The sequence below is a fragment of the Protomyctophum parallelum genome, assembly GCF_964188405.1.
Source record: "Protomyctophum parallelum genome assembly, chromosome: 8".
Taxonomy (NCBI): Eukaryota; Metazoa; Chordata; class Actinopteri; order Myctophiformes; family Myctophidae; genus Protomyctophum; species Protomyctophum parallelum.
The window spans coordinates 28,437,331-28,459,195 of NC_139703.1; the positions used below are offsets into that span (position 1 = coordinate 28,437,331).

The following is a 21,865-nucleotide window of genomic DNA, read 5'->3' on the forward strand; positions in this document are numbered from 1 at the left end:
GCTCTATCATGGATTCTCCGTTTTACTAACGGTGTATAAGCCAGTGGTCTGGTTTAGTTCAGGGCAGACTTGCTTTTGCTGGGTTTGCAGTGTTTACTGTATGAAGAGACTCAACACCAGTTTGTTGACCTCAACTGTGTACATCTGGAGGTGTACATAGAATCACACAAAAAAGCATGCCTGTAATTAAGATGTATGAGTAGTCCGTTGCGTACTTAATGACTCAAGTCATTGTCACCGTTTGTGACTCAGATCAAAGAGAAATATTAGCGCCATTCACGACACGAGAACAAATTCTACAGATCAAAAGAGATGCCTATAGTCTCTCACACGGAGTAGCCTAGAACTTGGGCAGATCTCTGTCAGCTGTTAAGCTCCTTCTGCAAACTTGAAGGCACATGGATGACAGGGAATGAAAACACAGGAAGACAGCCAAAAAGATCAGAACAACTTGGGTTTCCCAAAGTTACGATAACACCTATATCCTTACCAGTCTTTTCATGGAACACAAGTTTGGCTAACATATAGGTGTAAATACATACATTTCTAGAACAAACGTCATACCTAGTGCAGGTATAACTGCATATTGTTGTTTTCGGTTGGAAAACCCACATGCAAAAGTGTTGATTTTCAAAGTTCTAATTAAAAAATAGCACATCTACAAGCTCAAAATGTTTTGAGCTTGTAGAGTTAGTAGGGCATTAATGTACGGCAAGAAACATAAAATGTTGGAAATAAGGTTTCTGCCCAACAGCAACAATATATAGACGGGGTTCAATTCATTGAAAATAAAATCTTAAACCAGCAAAAATAGCGGATTTATAAGCTTGCAAGGCTACAAGAGCTTGTAAAGCTGCTATTGAATTAAATAAAATATGTTACAAAGGTTGACAAATCTTGAGAATTTGCCCAATAGATCCTAGGGTTAACGTGGTTGAATAATTGAATGAATTCCATTACTTATATTATCAAACAAGCATATCAGTCTACATTTCCCAAGGAAATGCATGAATTCAATTCAATCTGACCAGAAGACCTATCTCTGCCGAATTATTTGCAGAGGGGAAATATCAAAAGCAGAGGCATGGTTTTTACACCCTACCCCAAGCAAATCGAACCCTTAACACAGTATAATGATGGCCTCGTTCAATTATCCAATGGGAAAGTATTGGAAGAACACGTACAACAAAATATGATGGAAAGGTTTTGGTGTTCATGTCCTTTTACCATATTACACGTGAATTTTGAACTGATTCTTAAGGGCTTATACTGCATTGTGTCCACGTCCCTTGACAGGTTTCCTTGTCGCAGAAGGCTCAACTATAGAGTTCTATAGAATGACTCAGCAGGTCAAACTTAATAAGCTAAAAATGGCAGCTTCTGTATTTTATAATGCTTTGGTGTTCATTTTCAGATGATTTTTAATTTCAAACAGCATTCAGGCCTGCTGTCTGCATTTGTCACAGCCCCAATTGAAAGATTATGAAATGTTGCCAAAAAGCAAGACTACTGCCCTCTAGTGTCTAAACTGTGGAGGTACTTGTATGTTACCCATTAAGCCGATTTAAGACCCCTCCTTTAAACTGAACAATTCTTTTTTTATATATATACAGTATATGGCATTATGTATTGTAACTGTGTACAATATATATATTTAAGAAAATTTAAAACAAAATGAAACAAATAAAATCTTTCAAAATCCAGAAATGTGGTTTTCAGTTTATTCGTTGGCAACTTAAAAGAGAATTCTCAGACGAATTGTAGTTTGAGTATTTCACATCTTTATTTCTGTATTTTTTTATTTTAACAATGTTGTGGCACCCAGGTCTACAGTCTCAAAAACGTGCATTTTGTTTTCCTGCAAATAATAAAAAATAAAATCTTGAATTGAGCAAAGCAAAGAGCAGGAAACTATAGTGTTTAAGTCATGACCCTCTCTTTGTCTAACTTTCAGAGCTTAATTATTCAGTTCTCAGCATCAACACATTTATACAGACCAGTCGATGTTCAGGAGTTGTTCCCCTTTGGTAGTAAAAAAAAATATTTCCTCCATTTAAAACAATATTTTGTTTTTTTTCTTCTTTTTTTAAAGTAGTATATATATCAGTCTTTACAAAAGGTGCAGAGTACTCTCTGCTTTCTCAGCCAAAACCAACCCCAAAATCCCCCCATCCCTGCAAATGTCAACAAATGATCACAGGGCAAAAATAGATGGTGGAAAATAAGGAATGACAAAGTGATAGAGTGGGAGGGGGAATTTGTTATAAATCCTTTAACCACTTAAACCCTCTAGACTTAGTAAAACAGACCTGAGTTACACTATACTTGTTAGTTTGTTAGTTTTTTTTTTTTCCTTTTCGATCTACACCAAATCTGTTCTCCAAAAATAGCCAATCTCATTGTAGATGTTGGTGAGTGCTCTACCCAGAATATGGATGCTGGGGTTCAAGTGGTTAATTTAACTGTAGTGTGTGTACAATTGCAACAATTTGTTCCATCTGTACACAAAGATACATTTGGTTCCAACTAGTCACATGAATACTATGGATTTAATTGTTTTACTGTGGAGTACCCCATTTAAATTATTTATAAGGAATTCAAATGTGTTGGATCCATTCGTTATAATTATGTCAAGATCAGTGACATACGCACCTGACTGAAATGAAGGGGTGATTGGACAGGAGGGGGTTGTGGAATAAAGGTCTGCATGACTCATTACTGAAGGGATAAATTAGGAGGGGGGGTGACAACGACATAGAGGGATGGGGGGACTAAATAACAATAAAGCAGTCCATTCTTATTTTTGATACTTTTTTAATTTTACATTTTTTTGTCTTTTCCTTTTTAAAGAAAAAAAAAGCTGACTGTACAGAACTGAACCTATAATTTATGCCTATTTAAAGTTTCCACCTCTATTCATCATGATAGCAAAGAAAGACAGAGTGAAGAGAGTTCCATCCAACGACAAAAAGAAAAGAACAAATGATTAAAAACTTTCAACTTGACTCAAGGGAATTAAAAACCAAATGGTTGTCTTTCTTTTTTAAACTAGAAATAAAAAAACCCAAATAAAAATAAATAAATGCAGCAGATCAAATCAATGGCAGTTGACATGGTTTCAACTGAGGAAGAGGCGGTGTGTGTGTATATATATTTATATATATATAGATATATATATACTTATATATACACACTTCTATATAAACTTATGTTGGATAGTTGCATTGACCGTTTATGGGAGCCGATGGTATAAAAAGTGAGCTAATTTTTACTTTGTGGTAAGACAGTGTTATTTTCAGCAAACTACACTATCGCACAACAAAGTATAAACTAGGCTTTAGTGCAGATGCAGTGTCTTATCAGTTGGCCGTCAGTCCTGTCGCCTCAGAGGAAAGCCTGGAGAGAGACACATCGAGAAACCAGGGAAAAGAATAAGCCATGCAATCAGACAATATTATCCCTTTTAATCTTTACATTAGAATCATTTCATTTCACAGATACAGAGAAAGTAACATGTTTCCCTGCTTTCAATGAGAACCTTTTAGTCGACTTAAAGAGTTGTGCAGCCCTCAAATTGATACCTTGGGTTTAGTAGGGGTGCTGGGGAACAGTGCCAGCTCAACTAAAAGAGTGCCTGGTGTTTAGAGTACTTTGTGATTGAGACGATGAAAGCCTGAGTTAAACATAGTTGTGTACGGGTGACACACACCAAAAACAGATGATCTATGAGCATTAGGGGTGCAACGGTTTTCGTTTTAAAACCGAACCGTTCGGTACAGCATACACGGTTCAATGCGCTCTAATGAACCGCGCTATTTCGGTTTGCATTAATTCATTTCTTACAGCTGCGAATAATGTATTTCTCGGTCACACACCGGCCTACTTAGAAGTCTAGCACTCTATCGGTCACACACCGTCCTACTAAGAAGTCTAGCACTCTTTCGGTCACAGAAGTGTAGCACTCTGTCGGCCCACCCCCTACACACACACACACACACACACACACACACACAGAGAGAGAGACGGCATGATGAGGAGAATCAATCCAGCCCTCGTCTTTAAACGTCGTTCTTAGAATAATTATTGATCGTCATACACAGATACACACACAGCGGAGTAACCTCGCGCCAACAGGCTTCTAAGCACGGTCTGAGTTTGTTCAGATCTGATTCTGCATCTGCACTCGCTGTTTGAGTGCTAATTAAGAGGGAGAGTGAGAGCAAAAACAACCCGCAGCAGGACATTAATTCCGTCAGAAAAGTCCCAACTAAATACTCCATGTTCAATCCATGACTGTAGATAGAAGCCCTTCTTCTAATAATATAAATCCTCATATAGACTTATTGTAAACTTTTGTATTTGTCTGTGCGACACGACGCATTCACTGTGTGAATCACTCCCCTCCCCGGAGGGCGGAGGCACTCTCCTCTCCTCTTCCCTGCATGTGCTCACTGCTTACTGCCCTGTGTGAGCGCATAGGTGCATTTTTTTCCCCTTGAAAATAATGATGAGGCACATTAAAATAGCAATATAAGGTTTTGTTTCCCCTTTAAAATAATGAAAAGGCAGAAATGCCTAATAAAATAATATATGCTAAAAAAAGAAAGAAGAAAAGAAAATGCTATAAATAAACTTTTTTGAGTGGTGCAAGCCACTGCCTGGCTGGCTGGGTATGAGCATGAAAACAGCATGGTTGTTTTGCACCACCTGTGCGCAACCTAACACACACACAAACACACACGCACATTATTATCTGTATATATGATGATTTTGTGTGTGCCAGTACAGTGACAGTACAGTACAGTAGAGGGACTGGCACACAGTAACTCTGTCATTTCTCAACCGTTTCGGACACAGGGCGGCTCGCCGGAACCGGCCCGGCCCCCTGGGCGCGTTCCTGGGGGTCACTTCACACGGGTGTAATTTTTACTGAACCGAAACCGAACCGAAACCGTGGCCCCCATACAGAGGTTCGAACCGAACCGTGGTCTAACTGAACCGTTGCACCCCTAATGAGCATGTAGATCAGCTATTTTTGGGGCAGGAAACCGTGCGCAAATAAGAGCCAGGCATAACAGAGGTCTGTTTTTGGGGTCCCGATTTTTAATTATATTTTTATTTTATTTTTGCAGGTATAACATCTAAGGGTATTTCGGTATAAACCTGAGGGCACTGGGCAGAATACTGATGCAGTCATCCTCTCTTGGGCAAAACTTCTGTGTGTATATACTGTACGTGTGTGTGTGTGTGTGTGTGTGTGTAAACAGACCGAGGTCTGATTATTTTAACAGCTGACAATATTCACTAGGAAATTGGTTATCGAGGCGAGGTGTGTAATCCCAATTCCATGAACTGAATACAGCTTGACATCTTAAAGTGAGAGGCACTACCTGAGCCGAACGTACACAAAGAGAACGAGAGCTATAGTAATTACTAGTCAATGTAGTCAAATAAATTATACCTGTGTCCATGCTTATTGAAGTATTAGTAGTCCCTTAAAAACACAACTAACTCATAATGCAGTCCTTTAGGAAGAGACAGGACAAACCAAGCGACAGGTTATTTACCCCAATAAATATGGCAGCAGCCATGTATTTCTGGTGGTGATGCAACCGTGTGTGTGTGTGTGTGTACGCGCAATAAATGAAGCATGGCACAGCCAGATACAAAAGCAAGTGCAGGTACAAGACAACAAGGGGCTATTGTCAGTACTTTTAGTATATGACTTTACATTTCCCAACATTAGTAAGGGGAGAGCCTTCGTCTTTTAGACTTGGACGTCAACTCGGGGACTATTTTTGGCTCGGGGGCCAGGGAGTGGGCAGGGTTACTGGCCCCGGTGCCGACAACATGGAGGGCCAGGAGGGGGAGTGGCTTGAGACTGAGCAGACTGGAGACACAGGCGGGAGAGGAGCCGGGGAGCGGGGAGTCAGTGGAGGAAGAGTTAGAGGAGGAGGAGGGAGGAGGTGGAGGAGGCGGCCCTGGAGCCAACAAGGACAGAGGGATGGAGGCTGAGGGAGGCACCACACAGGAGGAAGAGGAGGAAGAGGAGGAAGGTGTAGCGGCGGAGGAGGAGGAGGTGGTGCTAGTAGTAGTGGTAGTAGTGGTGGTGGAGAGAGGGCACAGGCTGGTCTGTTCGGGGTTCAAGGAGGAGGAGGGAGGAGGTTTAGAGGACTCTACACTGTAGAAAGAGAGAGAGAGACAAGGAGAGAGGGACACACAGTCGGGATGGGTTACAGGCCAGGGTAGGCTGGTGAGTGGGGGAGGGAGACGGGGGGAGGGTGAGGAGGAATACGCAACCACTCAAGGATGTGATTAGAACACAAAATAAGGAGGCTAGTAGGAGTTACGACTTACAACTGGGAGCAAGGCAGTTAAAACGGCCCCAAATAAACAAACAATAGCGATGGATCAGCGCGCATGTGTGTGTGTGTGAACACGTGTGTCAAGAGGCGACTTGTTCTCATCTCTATGGATCAAATTTTGCCACTTGCGATTGGGAAGGTATCTTTAGCATTCACATGCTGAGCATTGCTGACACACAACACAAGGCAAGGCATCCTTCTGTGTATCATGTTGATGCCAAAGGAAGGCAGACCATTTGCAGATGGAAAGGGGACCATGTCAACTCAATATGCAGTTCTAGTTTAAGGTTAGGCACAGTTCAAAGGGTTTAGAGTAGGTGTCGGATTAGGAGTTAGGATTTGGGGTATGGTACAGTCCAAACGGACCATATTGAGACCTCATTGATAGGCCAATGGTCCACATTCTTCCAGTGTTTTAGCCACATGAACCCTAGCGTCTATCCTTATTCTCAGAGAGTCTATTTTTATGGACGTATAACTATACCTGCCTAATATAGGGTTTAAGTGGTTAACACAGAATGCAAAAGGTTGCTGTCCACAACAGCATGCAGGCACTGGGCAACAAAGACACCTACCTAAACAATAAATATGATGAGCCACAAAGAAAGGTAATATGTCTGACATAACATGGAAAGGATAACTAAGCATAGCTGTATGAAGTAAAACCAAAATGGCAGCCATAGTCAATTGGCAGGAGTAAATGGACCATTTTTATAGGAGACATTTTGATGGGTAAACTTAGCGTAGGTTCATAACGTTTACACCAGTGACACACAAATGACGCACACTCATTTAACTTCATTACATTTAGCCATGTGTACTGATGTGGAAATCATAGATATAAAAAGTGCGGAAGGCACGCTGCCACTCAAGTGACTATTGGCCAATCACAGCTCGTCTTTTCCGGGAGTTATCAATTCAATGGAGCTTTATTAGCACAAGAAAACAAACGTTTACATTGCCTATGATTGGCCTACCGAACGTCCTTTTCTGTGATGCACGTGGAAGCTTGGCCGAGATACAGACGCTCCAGAGCTGAAGGACTGAGAACTAGAACCCAATTAACCAAGTAGTAGTTAATCCAGTGGTTCTCAAATTGGGGTCCGGTGACACCCAAGGGTCCTTGAGGTGGTTCCAGGGGGTCCCTGGCTAAATTACTTAATGGCGTCAAAATCATTTCAGCCAACCTAATAGTTTCAACCTATATGCACACATCGACTTTTTGAAAATAGCTACAACGGCGTTGTGAGCTTCTCGATCTGGTCTTAAAATAATAATTAAAAATAAATATATATATATATATATCTCTCTCTCTCCTTGGCACAAAGTATTTTCAAATGGGGGTCCGCAGATGAGTACATATTAGTTTGGGTGTCCCCGACATGAAAATGTCTCAGAACCACAAGTTAACCAATTAGGTAGCCGTTTTATTGTATTTCTCTAAACTCAGGAAGGCATGTCTGCTGAGGTAGAGAGTCTGGCAGAGATGAGGGGGAAAGAAGTGACAGCCAAGCAGAGCAACACATGTCCCAGGCCAGCAAAATGAAAATGGCCACATTTGGGGAATAAATAAATACCAAAAAAAAGTGTGGGTTTGGGCTAGTGAAGTCTGAAAATGAACAAAAAGCACCTCGGGTAAGTAAGACAATTCTCTCCCAAACATCTCACCTGGCATTGATGAGGTACTCGGCCAGGCTGATGCTGGCAGGAGAGCCAGTGATGGTCACCTGGCGGTCTGCAGATCCGTCCACCGGATTGGCTATCTTGATCTGGGCGCCCGACATCTGCCTGATCTCATTGATCTTGGCCCCCTGACGGCCGATGATGCAGCCAATCAGCTAGAGCGGAGGGAGGAGCATTGTAAAGCACTGATTTACATAACCATCATGTTAATAATGAATTAACCTCATGAATATATCTGCAAACTTGGAAGTCGTTTGCTCAACTGAACCCTATAACAGATATATGTACAGTACAATCTATATTTGTGATCTGATCTATATGATTTGGCCTATGACATCACATTCACAAACTTCTGTATTTTGCTGTAAATACACAGACATATGATCACCTCAATGGGAACAATGGGATTTAGGTTCAAAATCTGTAATGTATTTGTGCCACGTTCAGTGTGACCACCAATATAAATATTTATTGCCATTAAACTTCACCCTACCATCCCCCCCCAACCCCCCCCCCCCCCCCCCATGCCAACAACTGGAATTAAAGTGTGCCAACATTGTGATTTTGTCAGAGGACTGAGCAGTCCTAAATGGTGCATACTTTTGCAAATACTTACATCATTTGGAATGGTCATCTCATGGGAACTGGTTTGGGCATTGGCTTCCATACCTGATAAGAAATGTACACCATTTTCTTTTAAAAATAAAAAATAATGTGAAGTGTGCTCTTATCATCATACATCATCTCATTCTGGCCAATCACAATTTGCGTCCTCACTTTTGTCTTCAATGTTTGTGTTTACATTGGCATAGCCTCAAAAATAATCACACCCGTGTGAAGTGAGGGGCTCTCTTATACATCATATAATTCTGGCCAATGACAATTTGCATCCTCACTTTTGTCTCACAAACACAAAAAAAAAGGACATATGAGCCCTCAATAACCCAGACCCATCAAAGACATCTTATCGATTCAGTATTATAGTCTTATGCATCACTCAATTCTGTAAAACTATAAATAGGGGTGGCAAGGACATGTCTAAAATGTCTAAATAATATGTCATCAGTCTTCAAGGATGAGAGACTATTTTAAAGTATCCCATTCATTGGTATGGGATATGTCACAATATATGCTGATTTGTATCATTTGATTTGATTGATGTCACAATAATGCTGATCTACAAGCTTCTGTTGCAATCCAAATGTGATGCGGTGTGAGCTTGTAGATTGGCTACTTTCAGTGTACGACAAAGTACAATTGGGCTTAACCCATTTTAGGCGAGAACCCCTTTTGGCGTTGGCATTATGCTATGCTTTAGCTATTGAAAAATAGCAGACCTACAAGCTCATAGCGCGCCACCAAGTGGCACGCTACGAGCTTGTAGGTCTGCTATTTTTTGAAAAATCGAAGAACGACTGACATAGAATCATAGCCTTTTCAGAAAACTGTCAGATGTAGAAGACATTTTTAGAATCTGATCTCAGGTCAAAATGGCTTAAGCAGCCCAGCCACTCTGGTGCGTACCAGTGAATCCCTGGTTGCTGGCTGCAATGGGGAAGGGGCTCTGCTGCATAGCCAGCTGGTGGAGCTTGGTAAGCTGTGGAGAGATAGCAGCAGAGGAAGACTGTGAGAGCGAGAGGGGGGGTGGGGTGGGGGAGGAGGAGAAATGGAGGAAAAAACAAAGGAAGAGGAAAGATGGGAACAAGAACTGTAGTGAGTACAGATCCATGTATAAGACGCAACACGGATTTTCAAACAAATCACACAAATGATTTTGACGTTCTGTGCTCTCAATCCTATCTGAAAGGTGCAACATTGCCGTGTTCTCCATGTTGGGTACCAGAGAGGTATTCCTCGAATGTGCAGGTTGCTTCCATTCGTTAGGCCGTCTTGAAGTCTTCTTGCTCGGGCCGGAGCCACAAAGCACAACGTAGATTGGTATGCAGAGGACCTCCTACCCAACATCAATACAAGGTCCACAACATAACTGAAATGGTCAGTCTCACTTTAACATCACTCTATTGCAGTCAACAAAGCATAGGCAGGGGGTGTTTTGAGGAGGGGATGGGAGGGTATTTCATCAAAACAAGAGAAAACACCATCCCCTAGATACATGAACAAATCACCCACTGCTTATGGGCCATAGAGAAACATTTTGGGTAGCAATATTAGGCCTGAACTCGATTAGTCGAATACTCGACCGAGGGAGTCTAGTTGACTATACCCATCTCTTGGTTGATTAGTCAATGTTTTTTTGTTTTTTTTAAGATATTTTTTTGCGGCTTACGCCTTTTATTGATTTTTTAAGGGACAGATAGTAGGCTGACAGGAAACGGGAGAGAGATGGGGGGATGACATGCGGTAAAGGCCGTGTCGGGTTCGGGAGTCGAACCCGCGGCACACCGCGACTGGATCACCAGTCCGGTGCCCAGACCGTTACGCTACGGCCTGGGCCTAGTCAATGTTTCTTATTTTTAATTTGGCTGTACTTTGCTCAGCAAATCAAATCATTGCTATGGGGTGATCAGCCAATTAGAAGCCAATGTTTGTGGTTAGACAAACCCGGAAAGCTGGGCATAGGAGGGGCTAGCGAACCTCAAACAATATCATGATTTATTGGGAGAAACCAAGAAAGTTAATGTAAATCAGACATTAAGCACCCCCACAGGCCAAATGGAATAATCCTCTACTGAATAACATCTTTATGTTATGCAATCAGACTGATTCGACTGCCAATCTGTCAAATCAAACAAAAAGGGGGGGGGGGGTCCTCTGTAGTGGACTACTTTCACAGAACAGACTATAGATAATGCTATTACAGAAAATGGTAACTAGTGCAAAAACCTATTAATCACCTATTATCACTTCCAATGCCGATGGAGGAAATTCTAATGCTCATTTAAAGAGAAAAGGATTACCGGTAGGTGAAAACATGGGGCGAGAACAGGGAACATCATAATACTGAAGAGTTACCAGAGCAAAGCAGAAAGATGCGTTTATAGATGCACTATAGAGCGTCGCAGTCCCACCCCCTTTCAGAACAACAAACAAAATATTTATTTAAAGACCTGTAAACCTCAGACAAAGCCAACTCGGATCATGACAAACACAATTTTTGGGGCCGAACAAATAATTAGAAAGAAGTTGTTTTTCTTCTTTGTAATCATTTGTTCCGCCCCAAAATATTGTGTTTGTCATGATTTGTTATGACTTTGTCCAAGGCTTACAGATCTTTAAATAAATACTTTTTGAAACGTCTATGGGAAAAATGCATGGGAAATTCTTTTCTGGGCCTGTCGTCGTTAAAGGGGGCGGGACTGCGACGCTCTATATTCAATGACACACAAACAGAACCCCCCCAAAAAAGGAGAGAAAGGCTAAGCAACAGAAACAGATTGTTATGTGTAAGGGTGGAGAGTCTGGACAATCAAATACCAATGCATTCTCCAATCGTCTAACAAGCAAGGAACTAACTAAATAGTTTTGAGCCATTACATTTTTGGCCAGAACATAGGAAATATAAAATAAGTACCACTATAGATGCATAAGGGTTCAAATATTTACAAGGGATACATCCAAGTCTTCAGACCCCCTCAGGTTTTCCACATTGTATATTTGTTAGTTTTGTCCCCTAATCAAGCTACACATGATAAAAGAAAATCAGTATTCAAACCATTTGTCATGACACTCGCAATTGAGCTTTGGTTCATCCTACTACTTTGTTTAGAGACTTCCTCAACTTAAGTGGAATCTACCGGTGCCTAAATTAATTCATTGGACACAATAAGGAATGGCACACCCGTTTATATTCTGTACGTGAAAAGGCCAGAAAACATTCGCGAGTACCGTCTATGTATGTTCGCACACGCATTTGAAAATGGAAGACCCATGTAGAGATGTCTACCACACTTACATCTGGCTGTGGAATCGCGTGCTGTCCTTGTACGGCATACGCCTGAAACAAATGGAGAAAAAAAAACGTTCATAGACCTCATGTCACTTGACTGTTCAATTCATGTTTTACAGGGAAACATTTTGCTTTACGTCACATCCAAACTTGTGTGAGAGAATGCAGAACACCCATTGAATAATATGGTTTTGTCCAAAGTCTCCATATTATTAGAAAAGAGAAGTCAAAGTGAAATCAAGGAAAACCAGTAGAATGAAAGGAGATTTAGTAAGATAACAGAGTTGTGTTATCATAAACAGTACTAGAAAACAACTCTTTGGAATGTCAGTTTGGGGGAATAATGGACGTTGGGAAGTCGGTCGCCTAGATTCTGAACTTAATACTTGAAACATAAAACCAAAATTTGGAGATGCACACAAAGATAAAACAGCGCTCTGCTGCACAGAACCATTACATCTACCGTTCTCTTTTTACACAAGTTGCACTGTGAGCATCTAAAATGAATGCTCCCAGCCAACACCTGACAATTAAGGTCTTTTGCAGTCAAATTCAAGGACAATACAGACATGTTTCTTATCCAAGTGTTCAGTCCATGCTGAAACATCTCAAGGCCTCATACATGTATTATGTTTTCATGTTGATAGTGTTAACCCATTTTGGGCTGGAACCCCTTTTGGTGTTTATGTTATGCTATGCATTAGCTATGTAAAAATAGCAGATCTACAAGCTCATAGCTACGAGCTTGTAGGTCTGCTATCTTTGAAAAAATAAATTAAATAAAAACAGACATTTTTAGAATCTGATCTCAGGTCAGAATGGGTTAAATAAACAGACCCATAAGGGTCCCCTGTATTGTCATTTGTACACTCTCAGGGATAAATCAACACTGAAGATTTTACTGTGCAGACGCATGAGTATTCTCAAAGGTCTCTTGACCCAACACACTGCTGTTTAAGTACCTGTCCGCCTGCGAAGATGACAGGAGATCCTGAAGGTTTGGGTCGGTAGGGGATGGTGACCCCCTTAGGGGGCGACTGCACGGCAGAGGAGAACAGATGGGCACATGGTCACATTACAACAGATAACAGATGTCTCCTCAAAGTGCTGTCTGCGATACTAGTAAGGTGACGGTTCTACCTTTTAAGCATCAAATTAACATTCACAAATGTTACTTCGAGGAAAAGCATTCAACATGGCATTTATTTAACTAATGTTATGCAATGCTTGAAGCTTGGTGGAAATAACTTGATATAACTAGTGAGTAGGACATAGTAACATCGTTTCCCCTTTGATCTCCTCAATTTAGTAAAATGTTGATTCCCGATATTTTCAGAAACTTTAGTGATGTAGATTGTAGAACATCCTATTCCTCACAACTCAACACCCTGCTGACAGGCACCGTTGACCGGCAAAATGTGTTCGTATGGTTGCCCGGCCAAGCCCGAGGCACTGCAAAGTATTCGAACCCCTAGAGCACGATCTTGCATGCCGCCTTACCACTTATCCATAAACTTCTTTGCCATTTTTTTAACATTTCAAATAGCTGATATACAAGCTCACAACGTGTCGATATAGATCGGCTAGGCCCAGGCCGTAGCGTAACGGTCTGGGCACCGGACTGGTGATCCAGTCGCAGTGTGCCGCGGGTTCGACTCCCGGACCCGACACGGCCTTTACTGCATGTCATCCCCCCATCTCTCTCCCGTTTCCTGTCAGCCTACTGTCTGTCCCTTCAAAAATCAATAAAAATAAATAAAAATAAAAGATATAGATCGGCTAGTTGAACTATTTCAAAATGGTAACATTTGGCTACTAAGTTTAGAGATAAGGGGGTAAGGTGGCACATAAGATAGGGCCCCTAGTCTCCATTATGGAGGGCAGGACATGTACCTCTGCGCCACCCAAACAGCCCAAGTCCAGTGTTGCAAATACGCAAATTGCATCCCTAGATGCAATACTGTAGAACTGTACTGTAACAGAATGTAAAAACAATTGCTGGAAAAATAAATCCATGGACACAATCATTTTGCATGTCCGCATCAGACTTCATCCTACATTAAAAACAATAAAATCCATGTAGAAATAGTCTTAGAAACACGATCAATTCGAAATGATAAAATACATGGGCGCTGCCATTTTGACCAAATTCTTTAGGGTCACTTGTTTGAGTACAACAGCTACAGCTGAGCGAAGCATAGAGGAGCGAAGCGGGCAAGTAGCAGACCTCCCCTCTTTTCACTTAACCCAGTACACACACACATCTCTCTCACAGCTCTCTCTCACAGCTACAACAAACGTTGTTACAGAGGAGTCGCGGACCGACTTTCATTTGGGAGCCTTGTGAGGTTCCAATCCAAACGGGGCTAGCGTTTGCTTACGATGTTTAGGCTATTCATTGTCGCGATGCAAACTGCGTTGGGTCTGTGAGTGCGAGGAATAAGACTTTAGCTTCTGTACAATTATAAAAATACATTTTTTTTAAACGCACTTTATATTTGATACAAATCTCAAAGTGCTACATCAAGAGAAGAATACAATAATGCATAAGTATATAAAAGGAATAGAATAAGGACAATTCCTGCATTTCGTGGTCAAGAATACTGCTAAAAGGTTAACAGCACACTGGGCATCTAAAAGTCCAACTAGCCAAATGCCTTGTTAAAAAGACAGTCAGTGTTACTCATTGATGCAAAAGAGCACATGCATCGTTGCCTAATTTGCAATCTCTCCAAGGGTCAGAAAGTATGACAGACCAGTTAAACCACACGAGCCGGTAGGGACTAGGGACAAATAATATTTCTCTCTATATGGAAAAAAAATTGTGTGTGTGTCGTCTGTGAGTCTGTCGTCAGAGGAATACACAAACACCCCAGGGAATGACCAGCTGCCTAAAAATATATATAACAGTGCAAAGTATATACATTTTATAATTTGCACTGTTGTTTGCATAATACTTTAAAAATATTCAAGTTGTCAGATTTGGAACTGTGTATATTTCTTTCAGATAGGATACAATATGAAATGGGAGTTAAACGCAATATATGACTCGTAACGTCGTTGAAATGGGACTCATAAAATGTCCCTGGATTGGAACCCATCTAAAAAGACCACCCATGGGCCCAGGGACCCATTACACTAAAGCCCTATTTACATCACTGCAAGTCCATTGAAATTATTGTAGTCAGGAGTCCACGTACCTCAAGCATAACCACACAGATTTGCTTCACGCATTCTATGATGGACTGAGGAGTCCCGGCAATGGTGATGGCTCGCTCCGTGGAATTAGGAAGCATGTCACCTGCTACTTGTACCTGAGCACCTGTTGACTTTAGTACACAAAAAGAGACGAGTGAGTGAGGGCACTACAAGACCCTAGTAATTATGCACCCCAATTCCATAGGCAGCCAGTACAGTATAAACACTGATCAAATACTTTTACATGCTCTACGTTGTCCTGCACTTTAACTACCGGTACTTTCAACCTGGGATCACTATTTTGCACACGTAATTATAGGAAAAAAAACTTTTCAAATAGCTGATCAACAAGCTCACAGCGTATCATCGTTTGTGAGCTTGTAGATCGGCTATTTTCAGCTTGCGACACCATCATATGATGGCTTACATGGTACATATTGTAAGGTTAATGGCATCATCAATTTAATTAGACATTTAATATACCTCTCGAATTTCCTTGATTTTGCAGCCACCTTTCCCGATTAGGGACCCACACTGACTTGCAGGAACCACAATGCGCAGCGTCACTGGTGGCTTACTGGTAGCTGTGCTGTTTGTCATTGAGCTGCTAATATCCTGGGGGAAAAGATGGTGACAGAGATAAGTACATACTTTACACGGTTGGCTGGATTGTGTAATATGATCTCATCCCTTCCCTTTTCTAATTTGTAATACTAACTGACCAAAAGAAAAAAGCTTTTGGGTAATCAAATTTTAGCTGATTTAATTAATTCCAACATGGGTTGGCCAAAAGAAAGAACCACCACAAGATTTTTTTTCCTGGTTCCGCACTAGTCTATGCCAGGGGTTCTCAACGTTTTTGGCTGGCCGTCATTACTAGTCAAACTTGCTCACTGTCAGTGAAATATTGCTGTTGCGGACACTCACACATGACGAACATCGCACCCATGGCTCACAGTACTGAGGAATCTCAGCACTGACTGAAGATTTTGTTAGTGCCTGCATGGAACTGGGAGAAAGCAGTGCACTGAGTAATTGTGGGCCCAAGTGCACCTGTTCACCACCCTCAAACGAGTAGTGACCATAAAGAGATCTTCTTTATTTCAGACTAGAGCCATGGTTAATCTATCCATAATGGGGCGAAGTAAGTAGTCCCTACCTCTTCCAACTTTTCAATGATCATGGAGAATGCTTTGAAGATGGCGGTGGTTGGTCCTGCCAGGGTGATGATCCTCTCAGGACAGTTTCCCTCAGAGATGTTGATACGAGCGCCACTCTGAAAGCAGGAAAAAAAAACATCATCATTTTGGCCCAGTTCGCTTGATGGTGTATGGTGGCACTGGGAACTTCATAAATACTTCATAAATGTAAACTGCAAGCCAGCAATAAAATAATTTATAAAGTAAGTCTCGTGGAGCTTGGATGTTTTTTCCTCTTCTTTGATGTTTGCTTTGATGCGTGACATCCAGCACCCGGCCTAAATAATAGGCATTGAGATGTGCACACAATCTTATCTGTGAGGTATTTTATCATGAACATCAGGACCAATTATATGAAGATAGGTTGAAAAGTGGTGAACATGTCTGGAAGGATATGATCAGTCAAGCTTTTCATACAGAAGACGTTACGATAACCCGTGTAGCACAATTAACATCCCACTAATTACAATGCAATGTAACCACTTTTGCCTTCAAATATTACTAGTGTAGTAATAAAGTCTCACCTCTTCTCTCATCTTCTTCACAGATTCTCCTTTCTATAAGTAGAGTATAAAGTCAGTTTCAGCTTTATTGACGGTGAATATAATTGTAGACATTACATTTAGCTTATTTGGAAGAACCCACCTTGCCGATAATGCTTCCAACTTCCTGAAATAAAGTAATGGAAAAGTGTGAATGTTAAAACCCGTCTTTGAGGTCATTTTATGATCATGTCATGAATTCATCTGCATTTCAACAGCTAACAGACTAAAATCTCCACATTGTTCATTAAAAGTCAGATGGGGGGGGGGGGGGGGGGGGGTTCAGAGTAAAAGTGGCCATGTCTTTCCGTTTTTCTTTTATTTCTTCATCGCACCCGAACCGGAGTCTTATGAGCACGTACAGGACACAGTTGTGAACCGTGGTCAATTCATATTAAAAAAGGCATCAGTGTGGAAAAACATATTAAAGTATGCACCAAAAGATGCAATTGGTGCCAGGTGAGTTAACCCATTTAGGCCTGACATCAAAATTTAAACAAATTCTTCTAAATCCTCCAGTTTTCTGAAATAAATATTTTCACGGTTTAAAAAAATAGCAGACCTACAAGCTCGTAGCGCGCCACTATGAGCTTGTAGATCTGCTATTTTTCAATAGCTAAATTATAACATGTTTAAAACACCAAAAGGGGTTCCCGCCCAAAATGGGTATGTGACCCAATAAAATGATTGTGACTAATGTAAATTACAACCATATATTAGTCTGAATATTATACAATGCTCTGTCTTACAACGGCATCACAGACCAAAAATAGCCGATCTATAAGCTCAACGCAGTGCGGATGCGATGCATTCGGCTATTTATGGTCCATGACACCGCCATGACAATGTATAAATCAGGCTCATGGAAGTAGGCACTATCTGAGGCCTATTATAAAAAACACACACACACACACACACACACACACACACACACACCACTGTCTAACCATCTGATCAACCCAGCCACATGCAGGATCGTTCATCTTTGCCATCACCAACTCAAGATTGTCATTCGTCATATAAAACTCTACCCTTGATAAGTGGCTTTCACTCAGTGATTCCATTTCCTAAATATGAAGTTGAAGATCATTTATGGCATTGATTTTCAACCCTTTTCATATCAAGGTCAATTATTTATTCAGCGTTTGAGCCACGGACCACCATATGCTGAGATCTAGTAGAATAAAACAGGATATTTTGTTGTGGTTGGATACGATTTTGTCCACAAATGCATGCTGTATTGATGTGGTACCATAGGAGAGATAATAGGCAAACATTGATCAAAATAACAATCTGCATTCTCTAAATTGTGTCGAATTTTGGAAAATTAATTTACACTCTCAAGAGTTAAAAATCTAATAAGGGTCCATTTGGTTACCAATCATTTAGGTGGGGATCACCTGCTGGAACCCCCTCAAGGACCACTGGTTGGGAACCAATGATTTATGGGCAACCTCACCTTGCCATGCATGAGCAGCCTGATGGTAAGAGTGACATTGAGTCCTCCTTCAATCACACCGGAGTCCATTTCTGTCACTGAATGGGGGCGTAGATGTCTGAGCAGAACTGGGGTCTTTGGTCACTGAGATGAATCTATGGAGGGAGGTTGATGAGCGAATATAGAAAAGGAAGGGTGGAGATGGTATGACAAAATTAAAAGGTGACTTGAGAGTAAAACACAATGGGACAGAGTAGACACAGGATGCCTGCTGATTTAAAACAATAAATATGGCTACACATTATTCAAACCACTAAAATGCACTACTCAACAAACTACATGAACGTGCGTGACATTTAATTAACCAATTTATGATAAATTGAAATGGGGATATAATTGAAAAGGGGATATAATTGAAATAGGGATATATTGTGCCTCTTTATTGTACCACTGTACCACTTACAATTAGTATCCCCCCTAAAATGAAAAATTATGTTCATGTTATTATAGTTAGATAATTAAGATAAACATTAAGATATAAACAGGAGTTAAAGTTGCTGCGAAGTTATGTCAGCATAACATACTGAGGCACGTTGGAATAATAACTATCAAATGGGTTTAGAGAGGCATTTTGAGATTTGAGGACGTTTGTTTAAGTGCTAGTGCTAGCCGGGGTTAGCATGAGGCTTGTTGGCTGCGCAAAAATGAATGGGCGAGCATGTGAGTTGCTAGTTAGTTAGCAACCTAGGCTAGCCTAACTATGAATGACTAGCCAGTACAATCCCCCATGGCTGGGATAATTCTCTCAGTTTTCGCCTGGGCCTTCCAACACGTGTTTATATCAACATGGTCGGGGAAACTCCGGTAAAGTCAAAATAAAGTAAACAATAAATAAACCAAAACATTGTGGCGCACGCCTGCTGCTGGCATGCTCGTCAGTCGTCATGAAGGCCTAGCGGAGCTCACATGAAGCCTGTTAGCTACGGTTGCTAACCATTTAGCTGCTGGGCGCGATATCTTCGGCTTCACTTTTTGATCAGTAAAGATCAGCGAAAAGTATGCGTGGATCTTACCTGATGTGTGCGTGGAGATGTGTCCGGGGGGAGGGTGGGGTTTGGGTAGAGAGGGGAAAGGTTTGGGAGGGTAGAAACCCAGGGGGAGTTTAGAAAGGACTCGGGGAAGAGGGAAGAGTGATGTGAGAGATCAGCTCCACTCCTTTACACAAAGACAACAACATTAGAACCCCTGAACTTTCCCCTTTCACCCATCACCATCATCATCCCTCCCCCTCATGTGCTCCTGTTCAGTTGCTCCTCCTATCCAGTGCAATATTATATACAAGCTAAAATTAAAACAAATTGAAATCATAAAGTGTCTTTCATGTCAATCTTTGTTTAAAATAAATCTTCAAAACTAGTAAGATCTACAAAAATAGTACTGCACACTGTGTGACAATTCGATGTGTTGTGATTCTTGTGAACTTGTAGATGGGCAATTTTCTGGCCTTGTTGAATTTCAACCTTAAGTAAGCCATATTATATTACAATAAAAATGTATAATGTTTGATTTGACATGTTGATACTGGTGTGTAAAGCACATCCAAGCTTTCTACAAAAATGTACAAATTCCAATCTGGCTCCAGAACATCCCATTCCACTAACGCATAGGCTATGCCTTCTCTATTTGAACGACCACATTAACACGACGCAGGCAAATACTGAGGCATGGTCATGTTGAACCTCCAAAAGGGTTGTGACACTGTAAATCACTCCATACTTATTACTGATTGATAAGCAAAAAGCAATTGGTTTTCTTAGTACAAGTGAGCTGGATGCAATCCTATATAAGGGGAGAGAACAGATGGAGGTGAATGGAACACAACACTGCTACATAGTAGTGTGTAGATCTCAACCAGTGTTTGGGGCCGCGAAACCTTGCTCAAATACTCTGCGAGTGAACATAGGAGGGGTGGACGACGTCGCTGCACGGCGCGTTGTCGCTCGCGGTACATCAGGAGTCTCATTGAAAAACATGTGATTCTATTGAGATTTCATTGTTCGCTCGCATCACTGTCAGTGTAGATGAGGTACTGTTCCTAACATATTCATTGCTGTCGGGAGGAAACCTAACAAATCTTTTGCATAAATCAGTGCTATTGAACACCCTTTACGTCTGTAAAAAAAACCCTTTGGACAAAACCTCTTAATTCCATTGGATTGGACCCTCAAACTGTCTGCTAAAGCAATTATAACTCCATCACCTCTCATGCAAGTAATTGACAATAGGCTATATAAAGTCACACCACAACTTTGATGAGGCAGTATTGCTTTCTTTTCAAAGTAAGGTTTTCTTCATTTCCTTAAATATGTATATTTTCCATTTCCTGAAAAATGAACATTTTGGAGTTAGGTGGTTTCTTCCCGACAGCAGATATATGTAAATGACATGATCAGCCTGTGACTGCAATTTGTTCTTGTACAAGGACAAATTACAGGTTGAAAAAGGCCTCAGCTGAGTCAGCTCTGAACTCGGTAGAATCTGCACCTGGCTCGCTGATAACATTAAAGCTGCTATAAGCAATATTTCTCAACATTTTAATTAAAAAAAAATATTATTATGTTTTGGTATTCAGACAGCCAGCAATGAGTAAAACGCTCCCAAAAAAAGAGTCTCTGTGAGACTGTGACACATCGGGCCACAATCTGCATTCAAAGATTTTCCTAGAAGCTTTGTCATTGGTCGAAAACAACCCGGTTTACCCATTGCTGGCTGTCTTAAATACAAAAAAATAAATAAAGAAAAGGTCATTAAAATGTTGACATATTATTGCTTATAGCAGCTTCAACTGGTGCTATTACAAGAAAAGATGAAATTACCTACCTGGGTTCCATCTTAGAGGCAAATCTTTCCAGTGATAAAATGGCAACTAATGTATTCGAAAGAGTTTTGTAAAGTACACAATCTCCTCACTGGTCACATTGGTCAGTAAGTGTAATTCGAAACTGGCCCCCGTAAATAAAGTCTGATTTATATTATGAATTGAAAATGGTGGACCCTGTTGTGTAATGCTTAATCATGTCATCATTAATCGTGTCGTCCAAAGTAACAGTTTTTGTATTGACTCGTTTGAAATGTACCCATTCTGCATACTGTGAAATAAAAAATGTAATCAATCTATCAAGGTTTCTTCGACTATGCATGCACCTTCCTTCCTTCATTCCTGCATGCATGCACCATTGTACGTCATGGTACCATAGCACCACAAAGGCCCTAAAAACAAGGCGCCAGACATCCCAAAACAAACTACTCCTACAACTCACCTTACCCCTGCTCATTTTGATAGATTAGGATGGCTTAGTGCCTTAGTAGATGACAGAGTACAGCAATTGGGCCTGGTCTACAAGATACGCAGTTACACCACGAAAAAACCCATGTACCTGTCAAACTACTTAAATGTCTACGCCGTCCACAATCACTTATCACATCACCAGAGGGATCTCGACAAATCACGTTCAACCCAGATTTGGCTCAAA

The 21,865-nt window shown here is 41.0% G+C and overlaps 2 protein-coding genes across 3 annotated transcripts; both read right to left on the reverse strand.

Annotated features, from left to right (window-relative positions):
* Positions 1-1,758: 1,758 nt before the first annotated feature.
* On the reverse strand, positions 1,759-19,561 carry LOC310863473 (poly(rC)-binding protein 2-like). 2 transcript variants are annotated; one of them, XM_083771831.1, is made up of 13 exons: positions 19,406-19,561; positions 18,354-18,487; positions 16,998-17,021; positions 16,877-16,909; positions 16,313-16,429; positions 15,637-15,768; positions 15,156-15,284; positions 12,918-12,992; positions 11,962-12,003; positions 9,573-9,645; positions 8,665-8,717; positions 8,034-8,203; positions 1,759-3,396 (listed from the first exon to the last, which is right to left on the reverse strand). In XM_083771831.1, exons 2-13 carry the CDS (start codon positions 18,420-18,422, stop codon positions 3,360-3,362), a joined length of 954 nt encoding a protein of 317 aa, XP_083627957.1. In that variant the 5' UTR covers positions 18,423-18,487; positions 19,406-19,561; the 3' UTR covers positions 1,759-3,359. The 2 variants fall into 2 exon arrangements, with proteins under 2 accessions (XP_083627957.1, XP_083627956.1); XM_083771830.1 differs by having other exon boundaries at positions 9,573-9,672.
* On the reverse strand, positions 3,406-7,180 carry LOC310863709 (uncharacterized protein; the record flags this gene model as incomplete). The annotated part of the gene is made up of 2 exons (XM_083772206.1): positions 3,406-6,302; positions 7,171-7,180. 2 exons carry the CDS (start codon positions 7,178-7,180, stop codon positions 5,743-5,745), a joined length of 570 nt encoding a protein of 189 aa, XP_083628332.1. The 3' UTR covers positions 3,406-5,742.
* Positions 19,562-21,865: the final 2,304 nt, after the last annotated feature.